Below are 25,947 nucleotides of genomic sequence, written 5' to 3'. Positions count from 1 at the left end.
TATTGACATTGTTGGGCCTCTGGACCCCAAGACAGCCATGGGCAACAGGTTCATCCTGGTCTTGGTGGACCATGCCACCCGGTATCCTGAAGCCATCCCTCTGAGGACAGTGATGGCCCCCGTGGTGGGACGTGCACTGCTGGGAATTTTCTCCCGAGTGGGATTCCCTCTAGAGGTGGTGAGTGATAGGGGCACCAATTTCATATCCAAGTATATGAAATCCCTTTGGCAAGAGTGTGGTGTAACATACAAGTTCACCACCCCTTACCATCCCCAAGGAAATGGGTTGGTTGAGAGGTTCAACCGAACCCTAAAAGGCATGATCATGGGCCTGGAAGTTCCAATGAGGCGTAAGTGGGATGTCCTCTTGCCATGCCTGCTCTTTGCTTACCGTAAGGTGCCACAGAAGTCTTTAGGGTTCAGCCCCTTTGAGCTTCTGTATGGTCACCCAGTGAGAGGACCTCTGAGTTTGGTAAAGGAAGGTTGGGAGCAATCTCCCAGGAAACCTCCCCAGAATGTATACAGTTACATGCTGGCCTTCAGAAACCAGACCAGGCAATTCAGGCACCTTGCTGAGGCAAATCTGGAAGCCAGCCAGGAAGAGATGAAGCGGTGGTACAACCAGAATTCCACTCTGGTGGAGCTTCAACCTGGACAAAAGGTGTGGGTCTTGGCCCCAGTGGAGCCTTGTGCACTTCAGGATAAGTGGACAGGTCCATTTGAGGTTGTGGAGCGCAAGAGTCCTGTCACCTACTTGGTAGACTTGCAGTCTCCCAGGAACCCTTTGAGGGTCCTACATGTTAACCGCGTTAAGCCCCACTTGGAGATCTCCGAAGTGGGCATGCTGTTGGCAACTGATGATGGAATGGAGGAGGAGACTGAGCCTCTTCCTGACCTCTTGGTAGCCTCTGAGAAAGATGGGTCAGTGGATGGAGTTAACCTCTCACCCACCCTGACGCCTGAACAACAAGATGACTGCCGCCAATTACTGGGGCAGTTTCCAGATCTGTTCTCCCTGGTTCCTGGTGTCACCGATTGGTGCGTCCATGATGTGGACACAGGAGACAGCTTACCTGTGAGGCACAAGGCCTACAGGGTAACTGACAGGGTCAGAGCCTGCATCAAGGAGGAGGTCTCCAAAATGCTTGCTCTTGGGGTGGTTGAGTCATCCAGCAGTCCTTGGGCCAGCCCAGTGGTCTTGGTCCCAAAGGTTGCCGTGCCGGGAGCCACACCTGAACTCCGGTTCTGTGTGGACTACAGAGGACTCAATTCAGTCACCAAGACTGACGTGCACCCCATCCCCAGAGCTGATGAGCTCATTGATCGGCTAGGGGCTGCACGGTTCCTCAACACGTTTGATTTAACGTCTGGGTACCGGCAGATCGCCTTGACTGATGGGGCAAAAGAGAGGTCAGCATTCTCCACACCAGATGGGCATTTCCAGTTCCGGGTTATGCCATTTGGGATGAAGAATGCCCCTGCCACCTTCCAGAGATTGGTCCACCAGGTGTTGGTGGGACTGGCTGAGTTCAGCGCCGCCTACCTGGATGACATCGCAGTGTTCAGCAGCACCTGGGAAGAACACCTGCGACACCTCTGGGAAGTGTTGATGGCACTGCACAAGGCAGGCCTCACGATCAAGGCAAGCAAGTGCCAGATCGGGCAGGGCTCAGTGGTGTACTTGGGACACCTAGTGGGGAGTGGCAAGGTGGCACCCCTGCAGACCAAAATTGAAACCATCCTGGCTTGGGAACCCCCCAAGACCCAGACTGCGGTGAGAGCCTTCCTGGGGCTCACTGGGTACTACAGGAGGTTTGTCAAGGGGTATGGCAGCATTGTTGCACCCTTGACAGAGCTGACTTCTAAAAAGCAGCCCAGGAATGTGATCTGGACTGACACCTGTCAGGAGGCTTTTGACACCCTGAAAACTGCCATGTGCACGGCACCCGTGCTCCTGGCTCCTGATTTCTCTAAGGAATTTCTAGTGCAAACAGACGCTACAGAGCATGGTATAGGGGCGGTTCTCTCACAAATAACTGAGGAGGGCTGGGACCAACCTGTAGCCTTCATCAGTAGGAGGTTACTTCCACGGGAACAGAGGTGGAGTGCAATAGAGCGAGAAGCTTTCGCAGTGGTCTGGGCATTGAAGAAGCTAAGACCCTACTTGTTTGGGTCTCACTTCCGGGTTCAGACAGACCACAGGCCCCTCAGATGGTTGATGCAAATGAGGCGTGAGAACCCAAAACTGTTGAGGTGGTCCATATCCCTACAGGGTATGGACTTCACAGTGGAGCATCGCCCAGGCACAGATCACGCCAATGCTGACGGTCTGTCCAGGTTTTTCCGCCTTAGTGATGAGGAACTCCCTGGGGTAGGTTAGTTCTACCCAGTTTTCAGCTGGAGGGGACACGTGTTAGACCTGGCACCTTGGCGTGAGTCTCCTTTCCACTTTTTTGCTGATGTGCCTCAGATGTTTTGCTGGTGTTCGCTGCTCAGGGCACTGCGCCACGGCCAATCCGTGCCGCAGTGCAAGTGCTCCCAATGTAAAGTGTACCTGTAATTCATTTCCATGATTGGCTCCTTGGATTTACTGTCAGTCCCCAGTAAAGTGCCAATACTGCTAGTGGGCACGCAACGCTGGTTGCGCCACCCACAGAAGCAGCCTGTTAAAATGTGTCTAGGGTCTGCCATTGCAGAACCTGTGTGCAGTCTGGTACTGTGATGCTGGCTGGGCAAGTGTACACACTTGCCAGCCTCTAAACCTTCCCTTCGCTTCATTTTAGTCACCCCTATAGTAGGCCCAAGGGCAGGGTGCATTGTAAGTGTAAGGTAGGACAAGCCCTGATGTGTGTGGCATGTCCTAATAGTGAATTACAGCCAGTTTCGTTTCTCACTATTGTAAGGCTACCTATTCTCCTAGGCCAAGATGGGCTGTTGGAATTATTACACCCTATAATCCCAGCAGGCTCAGGGAACATGGTAGAAGGTCAAGTTTAGTATGCCTGAACTCAGAATAATAAAATACTTCTTTTAGTAAAGTTTATTTTGGACGGCCGCCCGTGCGCTGCGAACGCACCCGGCCGTCCCACTGTGCCCTCTGACCTGTGGAGAGGATGCGCCGCACATCCAGGGAATCCGCCCCCAGTACGGACCGTACCGGAGGCCCCAGTGCCGCGCCCCGCATTCTGGAACCCACCGCTGCTTTCCCAGACCCCAAGGTACGTCCCGTGCTGTGAAGCGCACCAACGTGTCTGCCCGCCTGGTAGACTAAGTGAAGAGTGAACGTCGCACTCAAGCACGAACCTGCACCCAACGGGCTCGGGGCCCGCAACGTTTTCTTTTCCCATGGTAACTGTGCCTCTTAATCTGCCTGGTACGCTCCTGACTGTCCGCCTGAAGCTGCTGACAGTGTGCGGCGCGTACCCAGCCTTCGCATCCTCCTGTGCGCCTCCTTGAACGAGTCGCACCTGATCCGTACCACTCGTACTCTGCCAGAGACCCCAGCTGCACCATACGCAGCGCACCGCCAGAAGCGTGAGAGACGGCAAGGCCGGTCCTCTCCGCCCTACGACACGCACAGCCTTGTCTGCTCGCACCACACTAACTAAAAGGATGAGCAGGGTCATTCTGAGGAGTAGTTCCCTTGCCCTGACTAGAGTAGTGATTTCTTTGATTTAGAAAAAGGGGACCCCTATAATAGTGAATGGACTTGCTATACATAGGGAACAAACATGGTAAGGTAAAGTGTATAGCTCAGTCAGCCATAGTGTTGACTACAAACAGTAACAGGTCAAATTCAGATTGAGTATGTCATCCCATATACGGCATGACCAATTATAGGACAAAGTTGAATATTCAAAATTGATTAAACTCTTTTATTTATTTATAATACTTCTTTCTACTATTTTTCTTTTGGTTATATCTTTCAGGTATTTGATAATATATACATCAGGTGACAATTCATATGAAACAATACAACAAAAACTTAGGCTCATTGATGGAGGCAAGACGGTAGAACAGACTACGCGCGTTTTGGCGTTGTCACCTTCATCAGGTCACCGTCATATTGTACTGATCAAATGGCGAAAATAGAGCAGCTGGACCAAGATGCAGCGCTCCGGAAGAGAAAGTTCTAGATTCGAACCTGAGGGAATGGTTGCTGCAGGACATGCGACAATTCTGGAAGAGAGTTGCGTGTTGTGCAGGTTGAACGATTAAATCGATTGTTTCAAATAGCGTTTCAGTTATTGAGTTAGATGTTATCAAAAAGCCGCCGCACTTAACAGACGGAATGAAGGAATCTAGATACAATCAGTGATACGGCAATGGGCAGGTGCTGTTTTCACGGTGAATCATATGTTTAGGAAGCAGCCTGAGGTTCGAAGATATTCGTGTAGTTAATGGGGGTCCAGATGATCGCCTCGCAGGTACATCAACTTGGAAATAGCTGCTATTCTTCAAAAGCCGACATGTACATACATGCCAGGCTCGGTGCAAACGTGCTGCCCATAGAAGTGCACTGCATTTGGTGGTATATTTGAAAGTTCTCAGTTAACGCTGGAGTAGCACACTCCATCACGAATGGTACTGGTGTTAGTGAATTCCATTCTTGATTTAACAGGGCATCTTCTATCACCTCAAGAGTTGCTTGTTGAGGGATGTTAGTGTAGAGATCCTCCTCATCCAGTGTGACAAAAAGGTCAACTCTTTCTGGATGTGGAAGCCGCTCCAGTAAGCGGAGGACATCAGTCGGGTCCTTGATGAATGATGGTGTTGCCCTGACCAATGGTTGGATGAAATGGTCCACAAATTTGGACAGTGGCTCCAAGGCCGACCCAATGCCAGACACAATAGGTCTACCTGGAACTGGGGTAACCCCTTTGTGTATTTTGGGGAGGCAGTGGAAGTATGGAGTTATTTGTTCTTTAGTCTGAAGGAATTCTGATTCTTTTTTGGTGATCCACCCTTCATTTTCTGCAGCAAAAGCCATGCTGGAGATGACCCTACATAATCTGGGAGTTGGATCCTCCAGGATGGGGGTGTAGCATCTCCCGTCGCTCAACTGTCTACAGCACTCAGTGACATAGTCCGAAGTGGACATAATAATCGTGGCACCGCCCTTGTCGGCTTGTTTATTCGTGATATTTTTATCACTAGCCAGGTCCCTGACTGCCTTGGATTTTGCCGGTTGACAAATTGTAATACGGGGGCTCTGTGCTGGGTTGGTCCAGTTCTCTGAGTACTGCCTGTTCAAACATCAGGACTTCATGGGGTACCATGCTGCTGTTGGGGGAGAATGTGGATGGTTTATGTAGGCCGGAGTCTTCCGCAGATGGAGGATATCTGTCCTGAAAAAACGCTTGGAGTCTTACTTTGCGAAAGAAACCCTGGATTTTGCACAAGTCGCAAAATGTATCAATCTTAGGAGTCGGAACAAAGTCTAAGCCTTTTTGCAAGACTTTTTCTTCAGTGGCAGTCAGGACTCGGGTTGAGAGGTTGATAGTCAATTTCTCTTCCCCTTTGTCTGGCTCCTTGTTTCGACTGGTCTCGCAGGTTTTTCCTGCCACTGGACTCTTCTGTGCCCTCTTCTGCGCCCTCTTCCTCTGCCCCAGACTCTGTCTAAAAAAGGTTGTTCTGAGCCATGTTGGATAAAGGGTGGGGGTGGTGGTCCTTGTTGGTACATGGGATAGTTCCAAAATTGGGGACCCTGATACAGTGGCATATTGTATGCGGGGTCCATGGGTGCTTGGTAGTTACGGGTTTTCTTGTTGTTCCAACTCCCAGTTCTAGAGTCACTCAAGGATGACAAACCCCTCCTTGATTGACCAGAGTTATCATCCAAGGAGTAACCGTCTGTAGGTGTGGTGTAGTCTGCCTTGAGATAAGGGTACACCTTCTCAGTTGAAAATTTCTGAATGTCCTTTTGGAGCTTACTAATTTTCTGTTTCATCAGGTATTCCTTGTTATCAGCAATCTCAGCGTTAATTTCTGCTAACTTTGTTTTATAGGCCGTAGTCTGTATAATTACCTTGATTGACCCCTCTGCAGCCTGGATTCTGATCAGGATGGCATCCGCTATTCTTTTTGCGGTGTTAATGATCAGAATCAGCCAGTCCCTAGTGCATTTCCATGCTACTAGGGACCACTCTTTTTTAAAAACCGCATCCTCAAGAAAGAGGCGGGGAAAGCTGTTAACAATGAGGCCATTTGGGGCAATGTTTGCTCTGTACAGGAATTTATATAGCGCAAATCACCAAGCGGTTTCTAAGCGCTTGCTTAGGGAACCCGTCCTGGTATTCCCCTGTGAGATAACCCCGGCAGGGTATCCGCAAGGTGAAAGCCAGGCATCCCGCCGCGAGGGGCCGTTGTGGAGATTAAGCAAGCTATTGCCCAGAGTCGCAGAGTGTGAACCCGTGAATTGAGTAGGCACCTGAGCGAGAATTGTCGAGTCCATGGACATTTTAGGACTCAAGACCCCGCCGAGCCGGGAATTGAACCCTGGTCCCGGGCTGACCTCTGCTTCCAGGTCTGCCTCCTCTAACCAGTGAGCCACACTTCTCCAATACTCCAATACTTCTCTGAGGTATTCAATCATCATCGCCCCATATAATGTGACTTTGAGCCATTCATGTTTTAAGTTGGATAATGCGGTCCAATCCTCTGTTTGACTTCCCGAGGCAGAACTTCCATCGGGTCCAAGTAAAGAGGGAGTTCGTAAAATTTCTGCCGCAGCTTCGTCGCCGAAGCTAAGTCCCTGATAGTCTTCCATCTGGAGCTATTTAGGAACTGCTAAAACAAATGGAATGTGGAAGGTTAATTCCTGTTCTGTGTCAGGGGTGGGCTAGGGAAGTACTCAGTGGAACTTCCTGGTAACCTTAAGAGTCAATGTTCCCACGGATGGCACCCGTGCAGACAATTTTATCAACAAGAGGGAACGAAGGGCTTTTCAAGGTCCAACATACAAGCCCAAAGACTAGTGTAACAAATACAGTATGAAGTTCCTGAGGGAAAGAGCAGGTGGAGGCTAGATCAGTCAGGGGAGGATAATGAACCCCAACGTGAGACGAAATCCCTGTCATCTGGTTGAAGGTATACCTCCTATGCAGAAAAAGACCCTCACACACCCAACAAGCGGGTGTCTTGTTTCATCATCGGGCCTGCTCCTAATCGGGTCGGCGGTGCAATACCCGATCAGGCGCCCTGGAAGGGGCCTACTTGGCGGAGATCTTTTTTCAAGCTGTTGGGTGCAGTACGTGTGAGGGCCTTTGGTATAAGAGTGGGTGTAGGTGATGATTAAGTGTTGTGTGGGCTAAAACAGGGAACAGTGGTCCACTCAGAACTATTTTAATGAGATGTGGCCACTGCCCTGGTTAAAAATTGAAAGACGCACCCTCCCACTTTAAGGTGTGTCGGGACGTGTGCTGTTGAAAAAGATCAACATGTTTCTTGCCTTAAATCAAGTGATGGCAATTCTTCAGGACCAATAAATAAAAATTGATCTACCTACACTTTGTGGTGGTAGTCATGGCCTCATTTAGGGTTAATGTGTGGCCACCTCTACAGGTATACAGCTATATAGCAGTATATGCTATACAGCACCCTAAAAAGTGGCACTAGTAGATCTAGCTCAACCTGCAAGAAAAAACAAATTATGACAACAATTACTAACCAAAGATTATATTACGATTTGGTCTGTGAAACGCACCAAACTGGGTGTGTGGTGCTCAACGCATGAGGAACACAGGTGATCAATGACATGCGTCCTCTGTGACCCATAAGTGTGTATAGGTCACATGACATTCATAGAAAACATTGAAAACAGCTGCAGCAGTAATAGTCAGATTAAAAGGACCTTAGAAAAAATAAATGTAGCGCGTCCTTTCCTAAAGACCTCACCCAACTGGAGTTGAGAGCATGTGGCACCAGTACTGGAGGAGGCAGACACTTAATGAGTAGTGTCCTGAGGGATAAGGGTAGAACAAAAGGCCTCTTAGCTACATCGCAACGGGAATGGGATCCGTATGCAACTCCTCTACTAGTGTCCAAGATGGGGCCACAGCCACACACACTCTTAGACACACCAAGCTGACACAGTGACAGAGGGGCTTCTAAGTGGAAGCTAGATACCTGTTTACTGTAGTTAGAAACACCGCTGTAAAACATAGGAAGGAAACAGGGTAACTGGTAATCAGGTAGGACCAAGTTCAGATCCATCCAACAGCCAAGTTACATTGTCGGACCTAGACCTCAGATTGACTTTGTCCCAAAACATCGCCAGCCCCGCTACCTTCTGTGTAGCTCATTATGCGGACGTCACCACTACAAGATCTGCCATAATCTCGATACACACTCTCACATACCACACACGAGTAGCCGAACTGGTGCTAAACAAATATGACCAGATGCGTCCACAATGAAGTGTGTCAGCACCGAAGTTGCTGAACATCAGAAGGGCGCAGTGTTCACTCTTCGTAAGCCAGCAAAGAGTCTGCCCATGGGGCGGAGAGTACAAAACGAGATGCCTGCAGTAGGGACTGTATAGCAACCCCCAAAGAGCTCACTCCCTGTTAGTGTGAGCCCGTGGGTCAAGGTAGTGGTAACACGGTCCCTATGTCCCTGTAAAAGCAAGTACTCACGGTTTCACCAATCCAGGATCGAGTGTATCCTACCCCGGTGCTCCTTCCAGTCTGGGACGCTCCTGACTGACTGACCGACCGGAGGAGCATTTATAACCAGGATTGGTGAATCGCGCGGGAGAACACTTCCTGGTTGTTCGGACCGCGTGACAAGGGGAGCGCTGGACCGCTAACCGCGGTGGTGGGTGCCATCTTTGAGTGCCTCTCCCTGAGGAATGAATAGTGCACTCATAGGGAGCAGATAACCAACCCACCTAGTCCACCTAGTTGGAAAGTGGATTATTTACAGTGGTAAATATATCTAACACTGGCAATAAGGCCACTTACACAGTCTAGGGCTCAGATTTGGTATCAGAAAATTATTCCCATGCTCAACCCTTGGTAGCTTGGTAGACTGGTATGTAAAGCATTTAAAAACACCAATTCAGTAAATAATTAAGACACAGCACCACATAAACTCCATAACCAATTTATATAAATAGGAAATATTTTTAGCTTTAAAATAAGCCGAAAACTAAAAGAATCCATTTTAGGGAACTGAAACATGATTTTTTAAAGATCTCGTACTATATAGCACATAGAAACCTACAGGGCCTATTTGACATCTGGTCTCGCTAAACCGGGACAAAGTCAAAGTTGCAGGCTGACCACAATGGAGCCCTGTGATTCAACACGCCACTACAGAGGACCATCCTAGTACATCATTTCTGCGAGTCATTTCTCTTGGTCAGGTATTTTTTGCAACAGGCTCCAAAGATCTCTGGGACAGGGACAGGACTTGGACAGGACGCCTTGTGAAACAGAGAGGCGTGCATCCCTGATAACTCATCACACAGTGCTAAGTCATTAAGCCATTCCCTAAACCGGGATGGTGCCCCCTATTATACCTCTACAAACTTGCATAGTCATTACCACCAATGTTCAATATATTTTTGGAATGTTTTTCATATATTCCAAAAGAACTGTGAATGGGGTGAACTCCACACTATCCTCGGTAATAGTGTTCACTGCCTCCACAATCCTTGACCATAATTAAGTAATTGGGAAGCAGTGCCATGCCAGGCAGAGCCGCACTGGCAGTAGTAGGCACCGGGAGTTTCCCTGGTGGGTCAGATGGATGGGGGGCCGGTTTTGGACCGATGGGTTCCAGTTTTGTTATTGGGGGCCAAATACCGGGCCGGTTTTGCAGCAATGTTGCAAAATCAGCCCCTTGTAACAAAAGCCCAAGCAGCAGTGTTTCCTGCAAGTTCCAAATGCCCCACCTCCACTGGCCGGTTGGCGTAATTGCCAGGGCTGGTTTACGATCCCAGTCCGGCCCTGATGCCAGGCAAATGCTGCTGTATCTGCACATCGCCAGCACTGTGAGCTTTTGATAATACCATATTTAACCATTCACACTCAAGTGTAGTATACTCTATGAATGAAGATAAAATGTATTAACCTATAGCTCCCATGGTGTGGAGGGGCCTCTTTTGTCTGCTGAAAACAATAAGGGAATTGCGCCTTTGAAATCTCAGAGCCAAATTCTCCGACCGGCTGGGTTTACTGTGCGTGTTATCCACAACCATATCATTCACTACATTGTTATACATCTTGGCTGGGTTTACTGTGCTTATTGTCCACAACCATATCATTCACTACATTGTTATACATTTAGGCTAGGTTTACTGTGCATGTTGTCCACAACCATATCATTCACTACATTGTTACACATATTGGCTGGGTGTACTGTGCTTGTTGTCCACAACCATAAATTTCACTACATTGTTATACATCTAGGCTAGGTTTACTGTTCATGTTACCTACAACCATATCATTCACTACATTGTTATACATCCTTGTGATCAGTCTGACTGGGAGTGGTTTTGCCCCGATTAAAGTAAAGAGTTTCACTCATCCTCAATGATATTGAGTAGAAGAAGTCACCAAACGCATGCTGTAGTCTCGTGCATGTCAGAACATCCAAGGAGGTACCAGTCACCTACCCTAAGTACACATGGTATGCATTGAAATTCTTAGTGGCAAGCAAACTGTGACTGTGAAATCAGCTTAACACTTCAAAATTGTGAACAGCAAACTCATCCACCTATATGGAAGTTGCATTGTAGCTCAGCTTACTGTAGGCTGCTTGTCAGCCCATGGTAATTTTATCATAAGTGCTCTCAGTTGTGTAAGGAATGCTCTAGTTATTGGGATAGGCATGTTTTGGCAAAAGTATGACAGCTCTGGCAGCAGCACATCTTTAGAAGAGCCACTCTTCCTGTGACAGAAATGGGGAGCCTAATCCATTTCTCTGTTAATCACATTATTGATGTCATGCATTTTCCGTAACAATTTCAATGTCTCAGTGGTACTATATACCTAGATACCTAATGGGTTAAAACCACCGGTTTAATGGGAAATGTAGTGCTAGCCAAGGGTAGCATCACAGATTTAGACCAGTTAATTATCAGCAATGACCATCTGCTAAAGGTTCGACTTTCCTAAATATTAGGGTTCAAATTACTTTCTGGGCCCTTAACCAATAAGGTCATCTGCATACATTGACTGCAGCATTCTGTTAGCCCCAAAAATTATGTTGCATATATAGCAAAATTCTCAGAGTATGCTGTCCAGTGGCTTAACCATCAGAGCAAACAATATTATGACCCAAACACCCCTGCTGTTGCTGTACCTGTGGTGATCGGGGTAGTTAACTTATAATTCACTCTGATTCTTGCTGTCGGGGAGGTTCAACTAGCACACCACAGCTCTCCCAAGTCCCATTCTCTCTATCACAGTGAGTAAAAAAGGCCATTCTTAGTGGTAACTGCTGATATGCCTGTGACAATTTGATAGGTGACCGCAAACAAGTTGCAAAAGTTGTCCGCTGTGGAATAAATCTGGATTGAGCTGATCTAACTGGGTTCAGCAAGAGTGGCAGTAGCCTGTTGGCCAGTACTTTTGATAATAACTTATTGTCTGCATTTAGCAAGGATAGAGGCCTTTAAGAATCCCATGGTGGGGGGAGCTTTGACTGGTTTGAACAAAGTGATAAAAATGACTTACCTCAGTGGGGTTGTGGGAGGGGGGAGTATCTCTTCATCGTATGCCTCCTCATATAACGTTAATAGGACCAGGATCAGTTCTTTTGCATATTCTTAATTGAATTCAATAGGTATTCCATTCCCACCTGGGCATTTCTATTTCTCATGCTTTTATTCACATTTTTCATTTCCTCCGAATGATGGGAAGACATAAAAGTATATTTTCGCCAGGTTCCAACCACTGCAAGGTTATCCTATAAAGGTATTGTTGTACATCAGGCATTGTCTCTGTGGACTATGATGAGTACAATTTAGAGTAAAACATGGTGCCGCGAACAGACGACAGAAAACATGACAGCCCTCAAGACCGCCACCCGCAAATACCACCAGCTGATACGCACCACCAAAAGGACATCGTTCAAAGAACGGCTGGTCAACAACACACACAACAGCAAGGAACTCTTCAGCATCATAAAACAGCTCTCCAATCCCAACGCCAACAGCAACGACATCACACCGTCACAAGACCTCTGCAACTCGCTTGCCACGTTCTTCCACCACAAGATCGCCAATATCTACAACAGCTTCGGTGCCCAGACTCCACCCCCAGCCACTGAACCAATGCCCCCCACAACCACCCTCAGCGCTTGGACTCCCATCAGCACCGAAGACACCGCCCTAGCTATGAACACCATCCACTCCGGCTCTCCTTCCGACCCATGCCCTCACCACATCTGCAACAAAGCCGACACCATCATCGCCCCCCACCTACGGAACGTCATAAACAACTCCCTCGTGTCTGCCACCTTCCCAGAGAGCTGGAAGCAAGCAGAGATCAACGCCCTACTGAAGAAACCCACAGCGGACCCCAAAAATCTCAAAAACGTCCGCCCCATCTCTCTTCTTCCCTTCCCGGCGAAGGAGATCGAGAAGATCGTCAATAAACAGCTGACCGCATTCCTCGAGGCCAATGGATCCCTCAACCCATCCCAGTCCGGATTTCGAGCCAACCACAGCACCGAAACCGCCCTCATAGCAGCCACCGACGACATCAGGACCCTGCTTCACAACGGGGAAACATCCGCCCTCATCCTCCTAGAGCTCTCAGCCACCTTTGATACAGTCTGCGATCGCACCCTAATAACCCAGGATCCAAGGAAAAGCCCTGGCTGGATCACCTCGTTCCTCTCCGAAGGAACCCAGAGAGACCACCTCCCACCCTTCCGTTCCGCAGCCACTGAGATCATCTGCGGCGTACCCCAAGGCTCATCGCTCAGCCCAACCCTCTTCAATATCTACATGAGCCCCCTTGCCACCATCGCACGCAAACACAGCCTCAACATCATCTCATTTGCCGACGACACCCAGCTGATACTCTCCCTCACCAAAGACCCAGCCACCGCAAAACTCAACCTCCAGGAAAGAATGAAAAACGTCGCTGAATGAATGAAACTCGGCCGTCTGAAACTGAAATCAGACAAGACAGAGGTCCTCATCCTCAGACCAGCCCCATCTGCCTGGGATGACTCCTGGTGCCCACAGAACTGGGCACCACACCAACACCCACTGACCACGCACGCAACCTGGTATTCAACCTGGACTACTCTCTCACGATGACCAAGCAAGTCAACGCCATCTCATCTTCATGCTTCAACACCCTGCGCATACTCTGTAAGATCTTTCTGTGGATCCCAACCAGAACTAGAAAGACGGTCACCCAGGCCCTCGTCACCAGCCAACTAGACTACGGAAGCGCACTATACGCAGGAACCACAGTCAAACTTCAGAAAACACTCCAACGCATACAGAACGCATCCGCACGACTCATCCTCGACGTCCCCTGCCACAGCAAAATGTCAGCCCACCTGAGAGACCTGCACTGGCTCCCCGTCAACAAAAGGATCACGTTCAGGCTCCTTACCCACGCACACAAAGCGCTCCACGACACAGGTCCCGAATACCTCAACAACCACCTCACGTCTACACTCCAGCACGCAAACCCCGCTCTGCCAGCCTCGCCCTCGCCACCATCTCACGGATCCGCAGAACCACCACCGGAGGAAGATCATTCTCCTACCTGGTGGCCAAGATGTGGAACTCCCTCCCCGCCCACCTATGACTGACCCAGGACCACCTCACATTCAGGAAACACCTCAAGATCTGGCTCTTCGAGCAGTAGCTCCGTCCATCACCACCTTTGGTTTTTCTTTGTTCGCCCTAAGTTGGCAGGGTATGCTCAGACGTGAGTCCCTTGCTCGCTTTGCCACTGGAGTCAAGCAAGCCCGGCTGAAGACGGCTGTAATGCCAGAAACCGGTCCTGGGAAGCTTGATTCCGGTCCAGGGAAGACATGGCTTGGCAGTTCGGGCTGGACTGTTCCCATGAGGCACATGGTCAGACTGATTTGCATATGGCCATATCTGAACTGGGGTGGCGGAGTGAGCTAAAGAACCGTGATGGATTAAACCCAGATCAGTTGACTGGGGGTGAGTGTTTGTATTGTCAACGCTCCGTCCATCACCACCTTTGGTTTTTCTTTGTTCGCCCTAAGTTGGCAGGGTATGCTCAGACGTGAGTCCCTTGCTCACTTTGCCACTGGAGTCAAGCAAGCCCGGCTGAAGACGGCTGTAATGCCAGAAACCGGTCCTGGGAAGCTTGATTCCGGTCCAGGGAAGACTTGGCTTGGCAGTTCGGGCTGGACTGTTCCCATGAGGCACAGGGTCAGACTGATTTGCATATGGCCATGTCTGAACTGGGGTGGCGGAGTGAGCTAAAGAACGGTGATGGATTAAACCCAGTTCAGTTGATGGGGGTGAGTGTTTGTATTGTCAATGCTCCGTCCATCACCACCTTTGGTTTTTCGCGGCACTCCCCCCTCCCATCGCCTTGAGACCCTCACGGGTGAGTAGCACGCTCTACAAATGGATTGATTGATTGATTGATAGCTGGTAATCTTTGTTAAAATGTACGCTGGATCATATAACACCTCACCCTCATCTATGTCAATCTACATAATAACAGAGGCCGCCCATTTTGATCTGATAAACGCTGTCCGGATGCATTCGGGGAATTCACCTTCGTAATATTGTCTGGCTGGCAGCTGTGTATTTACCTAGGAATGTAATCTCCCTATCTGGTTCCTCTCTAAACTCCCTCATCTTGGAGTGAAGATCCTGTGGTGCTTTCAGATCTCGTGTCACATTATATGTCTTTTCAAGGAAGCTTATGTATCTTTCTAATTTAGTATTGCAAAAATTGATTTTATGTATCCCATGCCCTTTCAATATGCATTCACCACTTACAGGAGATTTAAAATCTTCCCATACTGAAACATGTACGGAGACTAATGCCTAAATTCATTAAAAGTAGGACTTGATTGCTTGCCTAATATCCTCCCTAAATTCTGTGTCAAATAAGGCAGTGAGCCTTAGTCTAAGTGTACGCCAATTTTCTTGAGATCGACAAGGTGAGAGCTATGGGAAAGTGATCCAACAGCATCCTACGCACTTGTAGGATCCTTTTGTCCAGCCAATTCTATCTCATTTCTGGGCTGGTATAATTGTCACACCAGTCACAGCCGTCTTATGCTTCAGCAGATCACAGCCGTGTTATGCTTCAGCAGATCGCTTTATTTTGGTGAGGCAAATACTGCTCAGATCACTGCCACACACACCCAAGGATACTTTGCGGCTTTCAATAATTGGAATGGGGGAAGAATATCATCAAAGCTCAGCTTTACTGTTTAATTCCCAAATTTATTTTCCGAACCAGTCTGGGACCTAGCAGACTGCACTTCTCTGTGGCCCCGCAGGTTCAAAACATGTCTCCATGGGCCCAAGATCTCCCTCCAGAGTATTCGGGAGTAAGCTCGAGCCAACCATTCCCGCCGCTGCTTCTGAAACCAATGCAACTCACCACCTGGTCTCAGATGGTCATTCCCCACACAGCTGCTTCTTCCCAAGCAGGTCGGCGTCCTTTATGTGAGAGCGACCAGGCTGAGGAAAAGTGTTCTTCTGATCGGCATCATTTGTACCGGGACTACATTGTTTTTTTCATTGCCATCTCGTGTCAAACACTTCCACACGACCCACCTGTTCGTTTCTGCTGATACCTGAGGAAAATCTAACTAACACGACAACAGCCATCTTGCAGCCTGCATTTCTGCCCAAGAACTGTCGCACACCCAACCCCCCTGTTCTTGCAGTTCAACAGAAAGCCATGAGACACCCTGTGTAAATGATTTGTTTTCCATCTCCTGCTCCCAGCCTGGTAAACATCCTTGACACCGTGATCAGGTTATCGGGACAATAGTCTGACTGCTGGGCCTTGATCAGGGTGATTAAACAATGACCTGAAGGACCGGGCTTTGATCAAGCTGAGTGAACAATGACCTGAAAGACTGAGCCTTGATTAAGCCGAGTGAACAATGATTTGTGTACCAAGCCTTGACCATGTCACCATCTACAAACGTCGTCTGGATCTGGTTATCAACTGCAAACACTGCCCTGATTGAACAATGAACTAATAGCCAAAAGACCAGAATGAAAAAGTATAAAAGGCTTGTAAGCTGCGGAGCAAAGCAGCAGTCTCCTCTGTCTTGTTTCTGACGAGCTTGGGACTCTGTTCATAGCCCGGACTATTTGAATAAATCTGGGTTCCTCCTGCAGATGAAGGCTCCTGTTTCTCCTTTTACTACGTATTAAGGGTATGGAAGACTTGGGCGATTCCCCCGCCGCCGAGACCCAGTAAGTGGGTTATTCTGGTTCTTCAAATGGCGCCTGAACAGGGACTCCACTAGCACGAAGGTCAGGCCCGGTGGATGTGAGGAGGTGCATGGAGAGACTCCGATGGAGGTACCCTATCCCAGGGATTCTTGCAATCCAGTAAGCCGACCGACTCGCCCACTGTTCCTCCCCACCCGGTCTGGGCCACCTGATCGCATTCTCGCTGGAGTCCCCTAGCAAATAAATTCTGGAGCAGGACACAGCCCTACGTCTGCAGAGGGGAACTACCCCTGTAAGGTTAGAGTGGACTGATCACCCACCAAGTCTGTATGATTCTGTTATTGACTTCTGCAAAAGCCAAGCTGTTATTGACTTTTGCAAAAGCCAAGCAAGCGAGGTGAGTGTTTTAAAACCCGCTGGTGTCTGTTGTGTATGATTATGCTGTTATGGACTTTTGCAAAAGCCAAGCAAGCGAGGTTATTTCTAAAAACCCGCTGGTGTCTGTTATCCGTTTTTTAAGCATGCCAGTCAGTAGTAAGTTCAAGAAATTATGTTGTTGTATGTGTACACAGGACTCCCAGCTGGAGGCGGCTCGTCCGCTTCCTTCAGAAGGGACCCCTGGCCATACGATGTATGTTAAACATGGCCCATCTGCCATAATGTTTTCCTCATTCTGCGTAAATTATACGAAACAAAGTAACGCGGAATTACAGTGGCCACTTTATGGCTCCTTTAATTCCCAAGTTCTCGCCAATTTAGAGGAACAATTAATGAAAAGAAAAATGCTATGTTTGAATCTGTCCGATTTTGGAGGAAAGAGATAGAGCAGAGAGCTAGAAAGCAGAAGTCTCAAGAAAGAAAACAAGAACATATGTCAATGGCCGACCATGCCAGAGAAAATTTACAAAATCAAATGACAAAATCAGTATAAATAGCCGTTAGGGAGCATTGGGCCCGGGTACAAAAATGTTAGTCCAGCTTGTGAGGAGAAAGGAAAGGGCCATATGGAAGGGGGAGAAGAAGGTGATTCCTTGCTTGATACCATGCTAGAAAGCCCTCCTGCATATGCCCCAATGTACCCTGTCCTGACGCCCCACACCCCGCAGGTCCCCCCGCTACCGCTCACTCCTGCCCCCACTGCCCGTCTTACTGTTCTCCCTGTCACACCATCCCTCCCGATTTTTCCTATGACACCGACCACGCCCGCTAACCCTGTCCTCGCTGCGGGAATGACAACAAGTCTCCATCCGCCCAACCCCTGCGGCTTTACCCCTACACGCCGTTTTCCTGCTTCCCCATGGTCTACAGTTAAGCAGGATTTATATAAATTGTTGAATTCCCCCCGACTGGCCTCCTTGCGCACTGCAGTCAGCTTTTCGTCCCTTCGAGAAAATTACCTACAGAGGCAACAGTGTGAATGTTGGATAAGTAACGGTAATATTTATGCCTTTAAAGAAATATGGTCCACCTTTTCCCAGTGGACGATTATGGAACAGGCCACCTTGGCTGAATACATGTGTACCCTGGTCATGCAAAGATTTGAGAAAGCTCTTATGCAGATACCCACCGTATTAATGGACCTTAGGTCGCAAATAAAAAGAGGCGATGTTCAGGGAGAGGGGATGTTTGGCACTATGTCTGCTTTAATGGCTTACCGTGATATGACCGCTTTTCCCAACACCCCTCTAGAAACAGCTACGCCAATGAGAGAGGCGGCCCCTATCTTTGTTAACGCACTTACCGATGCCCAAAATAATGGCCGAGGGTCTGTTAAGGCCCACTGGCGCAGGCTTTGGGTTCATGTTCCTTGGAAAAGGTCAGGAGTACTGCAGTTAACAGGACAATTACCAGTTCCCCGGAAGAATCCGGCTGCCTTTTACAGAGAATTAGGTCAGATTATATCTGCAGGTACTCTCGTACTTGAGGATTGAGATGTACTTTTTGGTACAGTTGTTCTTACTGAAATTTGGGACAAAATTCATCATGCTGACCATGAAGTAGCGTTGGGAGGTAAACCAGTAGTTGCCATCCTGACTTAGCCCGGTAAAATAATAACGTTTATGAAAACACTTTTGCCGGAAACTGTCATTAACTGGTATAAAACAAACGCCTGTAGGCAGCGAAAAGATGAGAATGTGGCTGACTTCTTTACCCGTTTTGAGACAGAATACAAGGGACATAGTGGTTTGGATCCCCGGACCCCAGGTTCTCGCCCAGTATTTGTCGATAAGTTTGTCAGCAACTTGCTTCCTAAGATCTCCGTCAGGCTTAAGAAAGTTGAAAGTATGTGGTCTGCCCAAACTATGAATGGTCTTGGCTATGGCACAATATAATGAGAATAGGGAGAATGAAGATAGAGACAAGGAAAGTAGGAAGGTTAGGGATCTTAAGACTAAGGCACTTCTGCAGCAGGCTTACCCTCCCCGAGGTCCCGATGCCCGTGGGAATTTCAGACCTCAACCCCAACCCCCTCCGAGGGTTCGCCAGTCTACCCCCTCCAGCCCTCAACATACGGGGGCCCTCCAAACAGATTGTGTGCTTATTGTAAGGGGTACGGCCATTGAATAGATGAGTGTCCTGTGTTAGCTGAAAACATCCGATCAGGGAAGACTCAGCCTCGCGCTCCCAGGGAGGGGAGGCAGACTAGGGACCATGGCCCGCCCCATCCACAGGATAAAGAACACAGGCCCAGGGATGAAGCTCCCATCCGGCAGCGCTCGGCCAATAGGTTTGATGGGTACGAAGCAACTCGCACTAATTACAATGATGATTATGGTGAAGTTGATGAGACAAGGTCCTACCAAGCATAGGACAGCCAGGAAAGGGGTATTACCAGAGTGCAAATTCCAGTGGATCAAAGGGGCCCGTATGTTCAAATGTCAGCTGTGGGGAATGATCAGAATTTTCTTTTGGATACTGGGGCCACCAGGTCTTCTATTGCACGTCTGTCAGTCCCGGAGGCACCCCTTTCTGGCAATATGAATGTCTCCATGCGTTTTGCAGGAACAACTGTGACCAGCCCTATCTCTGAACCCCTTCCTCTCGATATTGGCCCTGCACATGTTGATGCTCCCTTGGTCCTTACTACAGGTTGCAGTGAAAACTTTTTAGGCATGGAGTTACTGAAAGCTCTGCATGCCACCATATCATGTAGTCCCCAAGGTGTATCCCTAACAATTTCCCCCACCGCAGCTTCCTATAAGTATCTATCAGGTCCCCTCCCACCAAGTTGCAGTCTTTACCTTCCTCCCTCTACCTTCCTCGCTCTGGGCATCATCAGCCACTGATGTAGGGTGTCTCAACATATACCCTCATGTGGTACGCATCCAGCCATGTGCACTTCTCCCCTGCCTCCGGCAGTATCGACATCCCGCGGAAGGAGAAATGGCCCTTTTAACAATAATATCTGAATTAATGAACAAGGGCGTAGTGGAGGAAACACATGGCAATATCTGTAACAGTCCCATTATTCCCGTCCTTAAAAGACAAATGGAGATGCTTTCTCCCCTAAAATATACCATTCATGATTGACCTAAGAGCCCTTAACAAAATAACAATATCCCAATATCCTGTTGTCTCCGACATTACAGCCCTCTTAACGATGGTCCCTTCTGACGCAACGCACTTCTCTGTCATAGACCTGAAGAATGCTTTTTTCAGCATTCCTATACATCCTGACAGCAGACTTTTTTTGGTTTCTCCCTTGGTGGGCGGAGCTTTAGATTCTGCCGCGCCCCTCAAGGTTTCACAGAGAGCCCCAGTATCTATAGTCAAGCCCTAAAAAGTCAACTTGATTCCTTGGAACTCCCTGATAATTCCACACTATTACAATATGTAGATGACCTCCTCATTGCTGTAAAATTCTGCCCCGGCATGTAAAGAAGCTACTCTCTGTTTGTTATGCCACCTTGCCCTCCATAACCACAAAGTCTTTTTAAAAAAGCTTCAGTTTTGTCAAGAGAAGGTGACCTATTTAGGTCATCTCCTCTCGAAGGAGGGTAGGCAGCTCACCGCTGATCGTGTAGCTATTATCAATGCTATGACTTCCCCACGAACACAAAAGCAGGTGCGAGCCTTCATAGGCCTAACCTCATACTGTAGACAGTGGATTTCCAATTTTTCGGCCATGGTCAAACCTCTTCTTGCCCTCACCACTAAAGACATATCAGACAGTTTCTTTCCTTGGACTAGAGAGCATGCGCAGGCCTTCCAAGATTTAAAGAGGGCTCTGTGTACTGCTCCAGTCCTTGGTACTCCTGATTATAACAAACAATGTTTTCTTTTTGTACATGAGACAGACAGCTGTGCATGCGCTGTTTTGACCCAGATGTTCGGAGGTCACCATCGCCCATGTGCCTATTTTTCAGCCACCTTAGATCCTGTTACAAGGGCTCTCCCAGGATGCCTACGGGTGACCACTGCGGCTGCCCTCATGGTCCATCAGAGTGTGGGGATCGTCATGAACTCCCCCTGACTCTGATGGTCCCCCATTCTGTAGATACCCTCCTTAATAACACCAAGACACAGTACCTCACTAGCGCATGACTCACAGCATATGAACTGACACTCTTTGCCAGCCACCGCTACCTCGGGGTTGTCGAAGAACCAGGCCTTACCATTGTGCTGCACTCGGAGTCGGGCCGGAAACATCTTGGCATATTTCAGTCCTTTGTCCCTCAATTTCTTCTTCACCGATAAGAAGCCTTGACGCTGTTTCTGCACCATTTGGGTGAAGTCCGGGAAGAAAGAGAGAGTTGCGTTTTCAAACTTCAAAGGGGGCCCAGCTCGGGCCGCCTGCAGGATCGCAATCCTGTCAAGAAAGTTCAGGACCCTGGCGATCATAGGTCTGGGAGGTGCTCCTGGCCTGGGTCTGCCTCCGGGGACTCTGTGCGCATGTTCTACCGTAAAAAAGTTACTAAGGCCTTTAGGTTTGAGGTTATTGAGGACAATATTTTCGATGAAGATATCCGGTGCTTGTCCTTCAGATTTCTCGGGCACCCCAAGAATACGGCCGTTGTTCTACCTGGCCCTGCCTTCAAAATCCTCCAACTTGCGAACTACCTGGACCTTCGAGGACTTGAGGTCCCTCACCTCTTGTTGTAGCTGATTCACATCGCCTATCAAGCTGGCAGTCTTGAGCTCCAGTGTCTTTACCTTCTCATTGGCCTTTGCGAGGTCCGCACGCAGCAGCCCCATCTCGATCGTGACTGTGTTGAGTTTGTTATCCATGGCTTCAATCTTCTGGCCCAGAGATGTCTGACCCCTTTTGATAGCCGCCATTAGGTCTGTCAACGTTGGCTCCGAGGGGGCCTGAGTGACATCTTTACTCCCAGGCTGGGTCTTCCTTGTTTCCACTGGGGACCCCTTTGGGAATGTGTAGCGATCCAACGGGTTTGTTTGGATATTTCTGGATCCTTTGGAGGACCGGGGTAAGGGTTTATCTGACTCCGGTTTCGTCACCATTTCTTCACCCTTTCACCCCAGGCAGGACCAGGTTGTAGTCTGTTCCCGAGGTCAGTACCTCTGGCTGGCTGTCCACTCCCACCGTCCACCAACCTGGTATATATGATCTCGACGTCTCCGAGTCTCAACTGAGTCACTTCTGTTCATCCAGCTAGGGCTATTTGCGACAACCCCCGCCACTCCCGTAAGGTGTGCGGCTGTCCGATGGATTTGTTCTCTTCCCAGAAAATCACTGCCACACACCCCGTCCACACAATCTTCTCGTGAGCCGGACAACCCACAGCAGTCTCTCTCGACCTCCTCAGTATTGCGAACAATCTACATATGCCACAGGAGCTCTCCTCTGTAATAGCACTAAACAGGAAATGTTCACCTCTGTGCTCACCCGTGGAGCCAGGGATTGCGTCGCGCCCCCTCAGGTTGCTGCACCATCACAATGCGCTTTCTTCATCCCACCACAGCGGGCAACCCACAGATGACTTCCGTGCTGCTTTCAGATCTCAGGCAAAAATTACTTAGGTATGGGGCACACTCAAGATGGTCTGGGAGTCCCAATCCCTATTTAGCCACCGTCGCGCCCTCTGAATCTTGTGGTCTGCCAATGCGTCACAGCCTTTGCCATTCTCCAAGTACGGTCTTCCCCCGGGCACCGGTCTTAAGGCAGGCTCAGTGTCCAACGCCCGCTTGATATGATATGATATGATAAATGGGATTTGTAGAGCGCACGATCACCTACGGTTTCTTGTCGCTGGAGTGGGAGGGCTGAGAGGAACAGAGCGGAACCAAACTAGTCGTGAGCTAACGAGAAGAGCCAAGTATTAAGTGATTTTCTGAAGTGAGCGTAGGAGGGAAGAAGACGAAGGGCTAGTGGAAGGGAGTTCCATAGGAGTGGAGCATGGGTAGAGAATCTCAGGCCTCTGTGCTTCTTACGTCTAAAGGTACAGGGCCTGATTAGGGTCAGAGGAGCATAGACCGCGGTGGGGAACATAATGGTATAGGAGGGAGGAGATGAAAGAAGGTCCCCGAGAGGAAAGGGCTTTGTGAATCAGGCAGCTTCCCTCTTAGATTAAGGAATGCGGCAAGGGAGGATTTCCTGCTTAAGTTGGTCACTGCAGCTCCACTCCTAGTGTGGGCAAGGCACTGACAGGGAAGATAGTTTTGCCCCTAGGTGCTCCAAGTAGCTGCCACACCTCCCCGATGGTTGTGCTGCAGAGGTACTGCCTTGCCCTTTTGCCACTGTGGCTGCAGCACCTCCGACTTCGCTCACTGGGCGCCAAGAGTCATTCAGGGCATAACGCCTCCACATATGGGCCGCCTCCACATACGGGCCGATGACAGCCCATCCCCAGCTCCTGTTCAATGTATTCCTAGGCGGCTTCGGCACCGTGCAGCCTCTGCTACCAGCTAATTTATGCGCACCGGGGCGTCGAGTGTACCCGTGGCCCTCCTGGTCACCATGCCGCCCCTGCACCTTCAGCGTTATCAATCGCGTAGCCCGGGGGGCACGCGTACGCACCGCGGACCGGACCGGTGTTAGTTCGTCCGTGCCCCCGGGTGTTGACTCTCACTCGTGGCCGGCCTCTCATGTACACGAGGTCCCGGCTTTCTCACGGGACACGCCCTCGCTCTCGGCGATGCAACTGTGCCGCCGAGTCACAGAAATGACTCGCGGTAACAGCGTCTGGCGTCGCTTCCGTTCCGGAGCGAGGGAATCGGGTTCTGGCCAGGATTATAAGGCAGGATAGGTTGGCAGGGAATGGCGGACAGCGGAGCCGGTTCCCTACGTGCCCATCTTGGTCGCCGGCCTGGCTCCTCCCTCAACATTGACATTTCTTAAAGTTTTTGCCACTCAATGGCAAAAGGAGGGTCTGAGGAAAAGTGTTCTTCTGATCGGCATCATTTGTGACCGTCCTGCTCCTCGCAGAAGCGGCCGCTCCCCTCACCTCCCCCTCCTGCTGGTATCGTATGCGTGACTGGTATTGTCTCTACAAGCTATCAGTGCAGCGCTCGAGAACGGTGCTCATTTGTACTCCTGGCACTTTAATTTTAATTGATTCTGTGCAGCGCTCGTGACCTGTGCTCATTTGTACTCCAGGCACTATTCTTGTAATTGACTCTGTGCAGCGCTCGTGACCTGCGCGCTTTAGTGCCTCTGCAACTGCAACTGCTTTAAATAATTATTTCGTGCAGCGCTCAATAACGCTACTTGCATCGCATTTGTCTCTGCTAGCGCTTTTATTGTTGTGCACCTCGAGATTGTTGTCGGAGCTTTGCTGATTTGTTTGTTTACTGTGCAGCCATTTTGTTGGGACCCCTTGCAGACCCTCCCTGCACCTAGATCCCGCCTCCCAGCTGACCCTCCCACCCACAGAGGTAGAGCCTGTGCTTGCCCTCGTATACAGCTGTGACCGTCCTGCTCCTCGCAGAAGCGGCCGCTCCCCTCACCTCCCCCTCCTGCTGGTATCGTATGCGTGACTGGTATTGTCTCTACAAGCTATCAGTGCAGCGCTCGAGAACGGTGCTCATTTGTACTCCTGGCACTTTAATTTTAATTGATTCTGTGCAGCGCTCGTGACCTGTGCTCATTTGTACTCCAGGCACTATTCTTGTAATTGACTCTGTGCAGCGCTCGTGACCTGCGCGCTTTAGTGCCTCTGCAACTGCAACTGCTTTAAATAATTATTTCGTGCAGCGCTCAATAACGCTACTTGCATCGCATTTGTCTCTGCTAGCGCTTTTATTGTTGTGCACCTCGAGATTGTTGTCGGAGCTTTGCTGATTTGTTTGTTTACTGTGCAGCCATTTTGTTGGGACCCCTTGCAGACCCTCCCTGCACCTAGATCCCGCCTCCCAGCTGACCCTCCCACGCTCCGCCCCCCTCCACTCTCCATTTATGTCAGATGTCCCAACGCGCAGCGTCCACGAGCTACGGCCGCGCCGAAGGTGCGCCAAAGGTAAGCCCGTCTACGCCCGTCCGCGCCAAGACCGCGCCCAGCGCCAGACCCCATGGCTCCCGTAATGCCCAGCCCACTCGCATCACTTACGATGCCACCACCCTCCTAGCCCTTAACCCCGACTGTTCCCCCAACTGCGTCCAAGCCGCTCCTGGACACACCCATGGACCCTTCTCTTGCAACTCCTGCAAGTTCGACGGCACCAAAACCAACTCCTCATCCACCAACACCAAACAGAGACCTGACACCAACCACCTAAAATGCATCCTGCTCAACACCCGCTCGGTCCACAGACACGCCATCGACCTCTGGAATCTACTAGACACCATCTCACCGGACGTCGCCTTCCTAACAGAAACATGGATGAATGCCTCTTCAGCCCCAGACATCACCATTGCCATCCCGGAAGGATACAAGATCATCCGTAAGGACCGCATCAAGCAAACAGGAGGAGGCATCGCTATCGTCCATAAGAACTCCATCCGCATCTCAACCAGCTCAGACGTCAACCTTGCCAGCGCCGAACACCTCCACTTCCAGATCCACACCGACCCCAAGACCACACTCAGAGGCACCCTCCTCTACCGGCCTCCAGGACCCCGTGCACAATTCAGTGACCACATCACTGACTTTATCACCCCACACGCCCTCCCCTCCGAGGACTACATTCTATTGGGAGACCTCAATTTTCACCTGGAAAAGAGCAATTATTGCAGCACCACCACCCTTCTGGACAATCTCGACAACCTCGGACTCAAACAACTTGTCACCACCCCCACCCACATTGCAGGTCACACACTCGACCCCATCTTCACCTCCAGCAAACATGTCTCATTCAGTCACACCACAGCTCTTCATTGGACGGACCACAGCTGCGTTCACTTTATCTACAATAAGACCACAATCCACAGCCATCCTCAACCCACCCTACAAAGAAACTGGAACAAAATCACCATCGACCAGATCTCCTCATCGCTTCTTCTAAACCCCCCCGCCCACTCCTCAAACTCCGACCAAGCAACCATTAACCTCACCCAATGGCTATCCAACAACGCTGACATCCTAGCACCGTTGAAAAAACGTCAAATCAAACTAGGCAGCAAAAATGCCTCCTGGTTCAACGATGATCTTAAGAAATCGAAGAAA

The 25,947-nt window shown here is 49.6% G+C and overlaps 1 protein-coding gene across 1 annotated transcript in view; it reads left to right on the top strand.

Annotated features, from left to right (window-relative positions):
• Window positions 1-3,937, top strand: part of LOC144826134 (uncharacterized) — a 31,418-nt gene extending 27,481 nt beyond the window's left edge. Inside the window, exon 2 of the mRNA XM_078684529.1 lies at window positions 3,930-3,937. Within this exon, the coding sequence (XP_078540655.1) occupies window positions 3,930-3,937 (8 nt within the window). The remainder of the gene's footprint in view (window positions 1-3,929) is intronic.
• The last annotated feature ends 22,010 nt before the right edge of the window (window positions 3,938-25,947 follow it).

The sequence above is a fragment of the Lissotriton helveticus genome, chromosome 3_2, assembly GCF_964261635.1.
Source record: "Lissotriton helveticus chromosome 3_2, aLisHel1.1, whole genome shotgun sequence".
NCBI lineage: Eukaryota > Metazoa > Chordata > Amphibia > Caudata > Salamandridae > Lissotriton > Lissotriton helveticus.
This window is presented reverse-complemented; position numbering and strand designations above follow the sequence as displayed.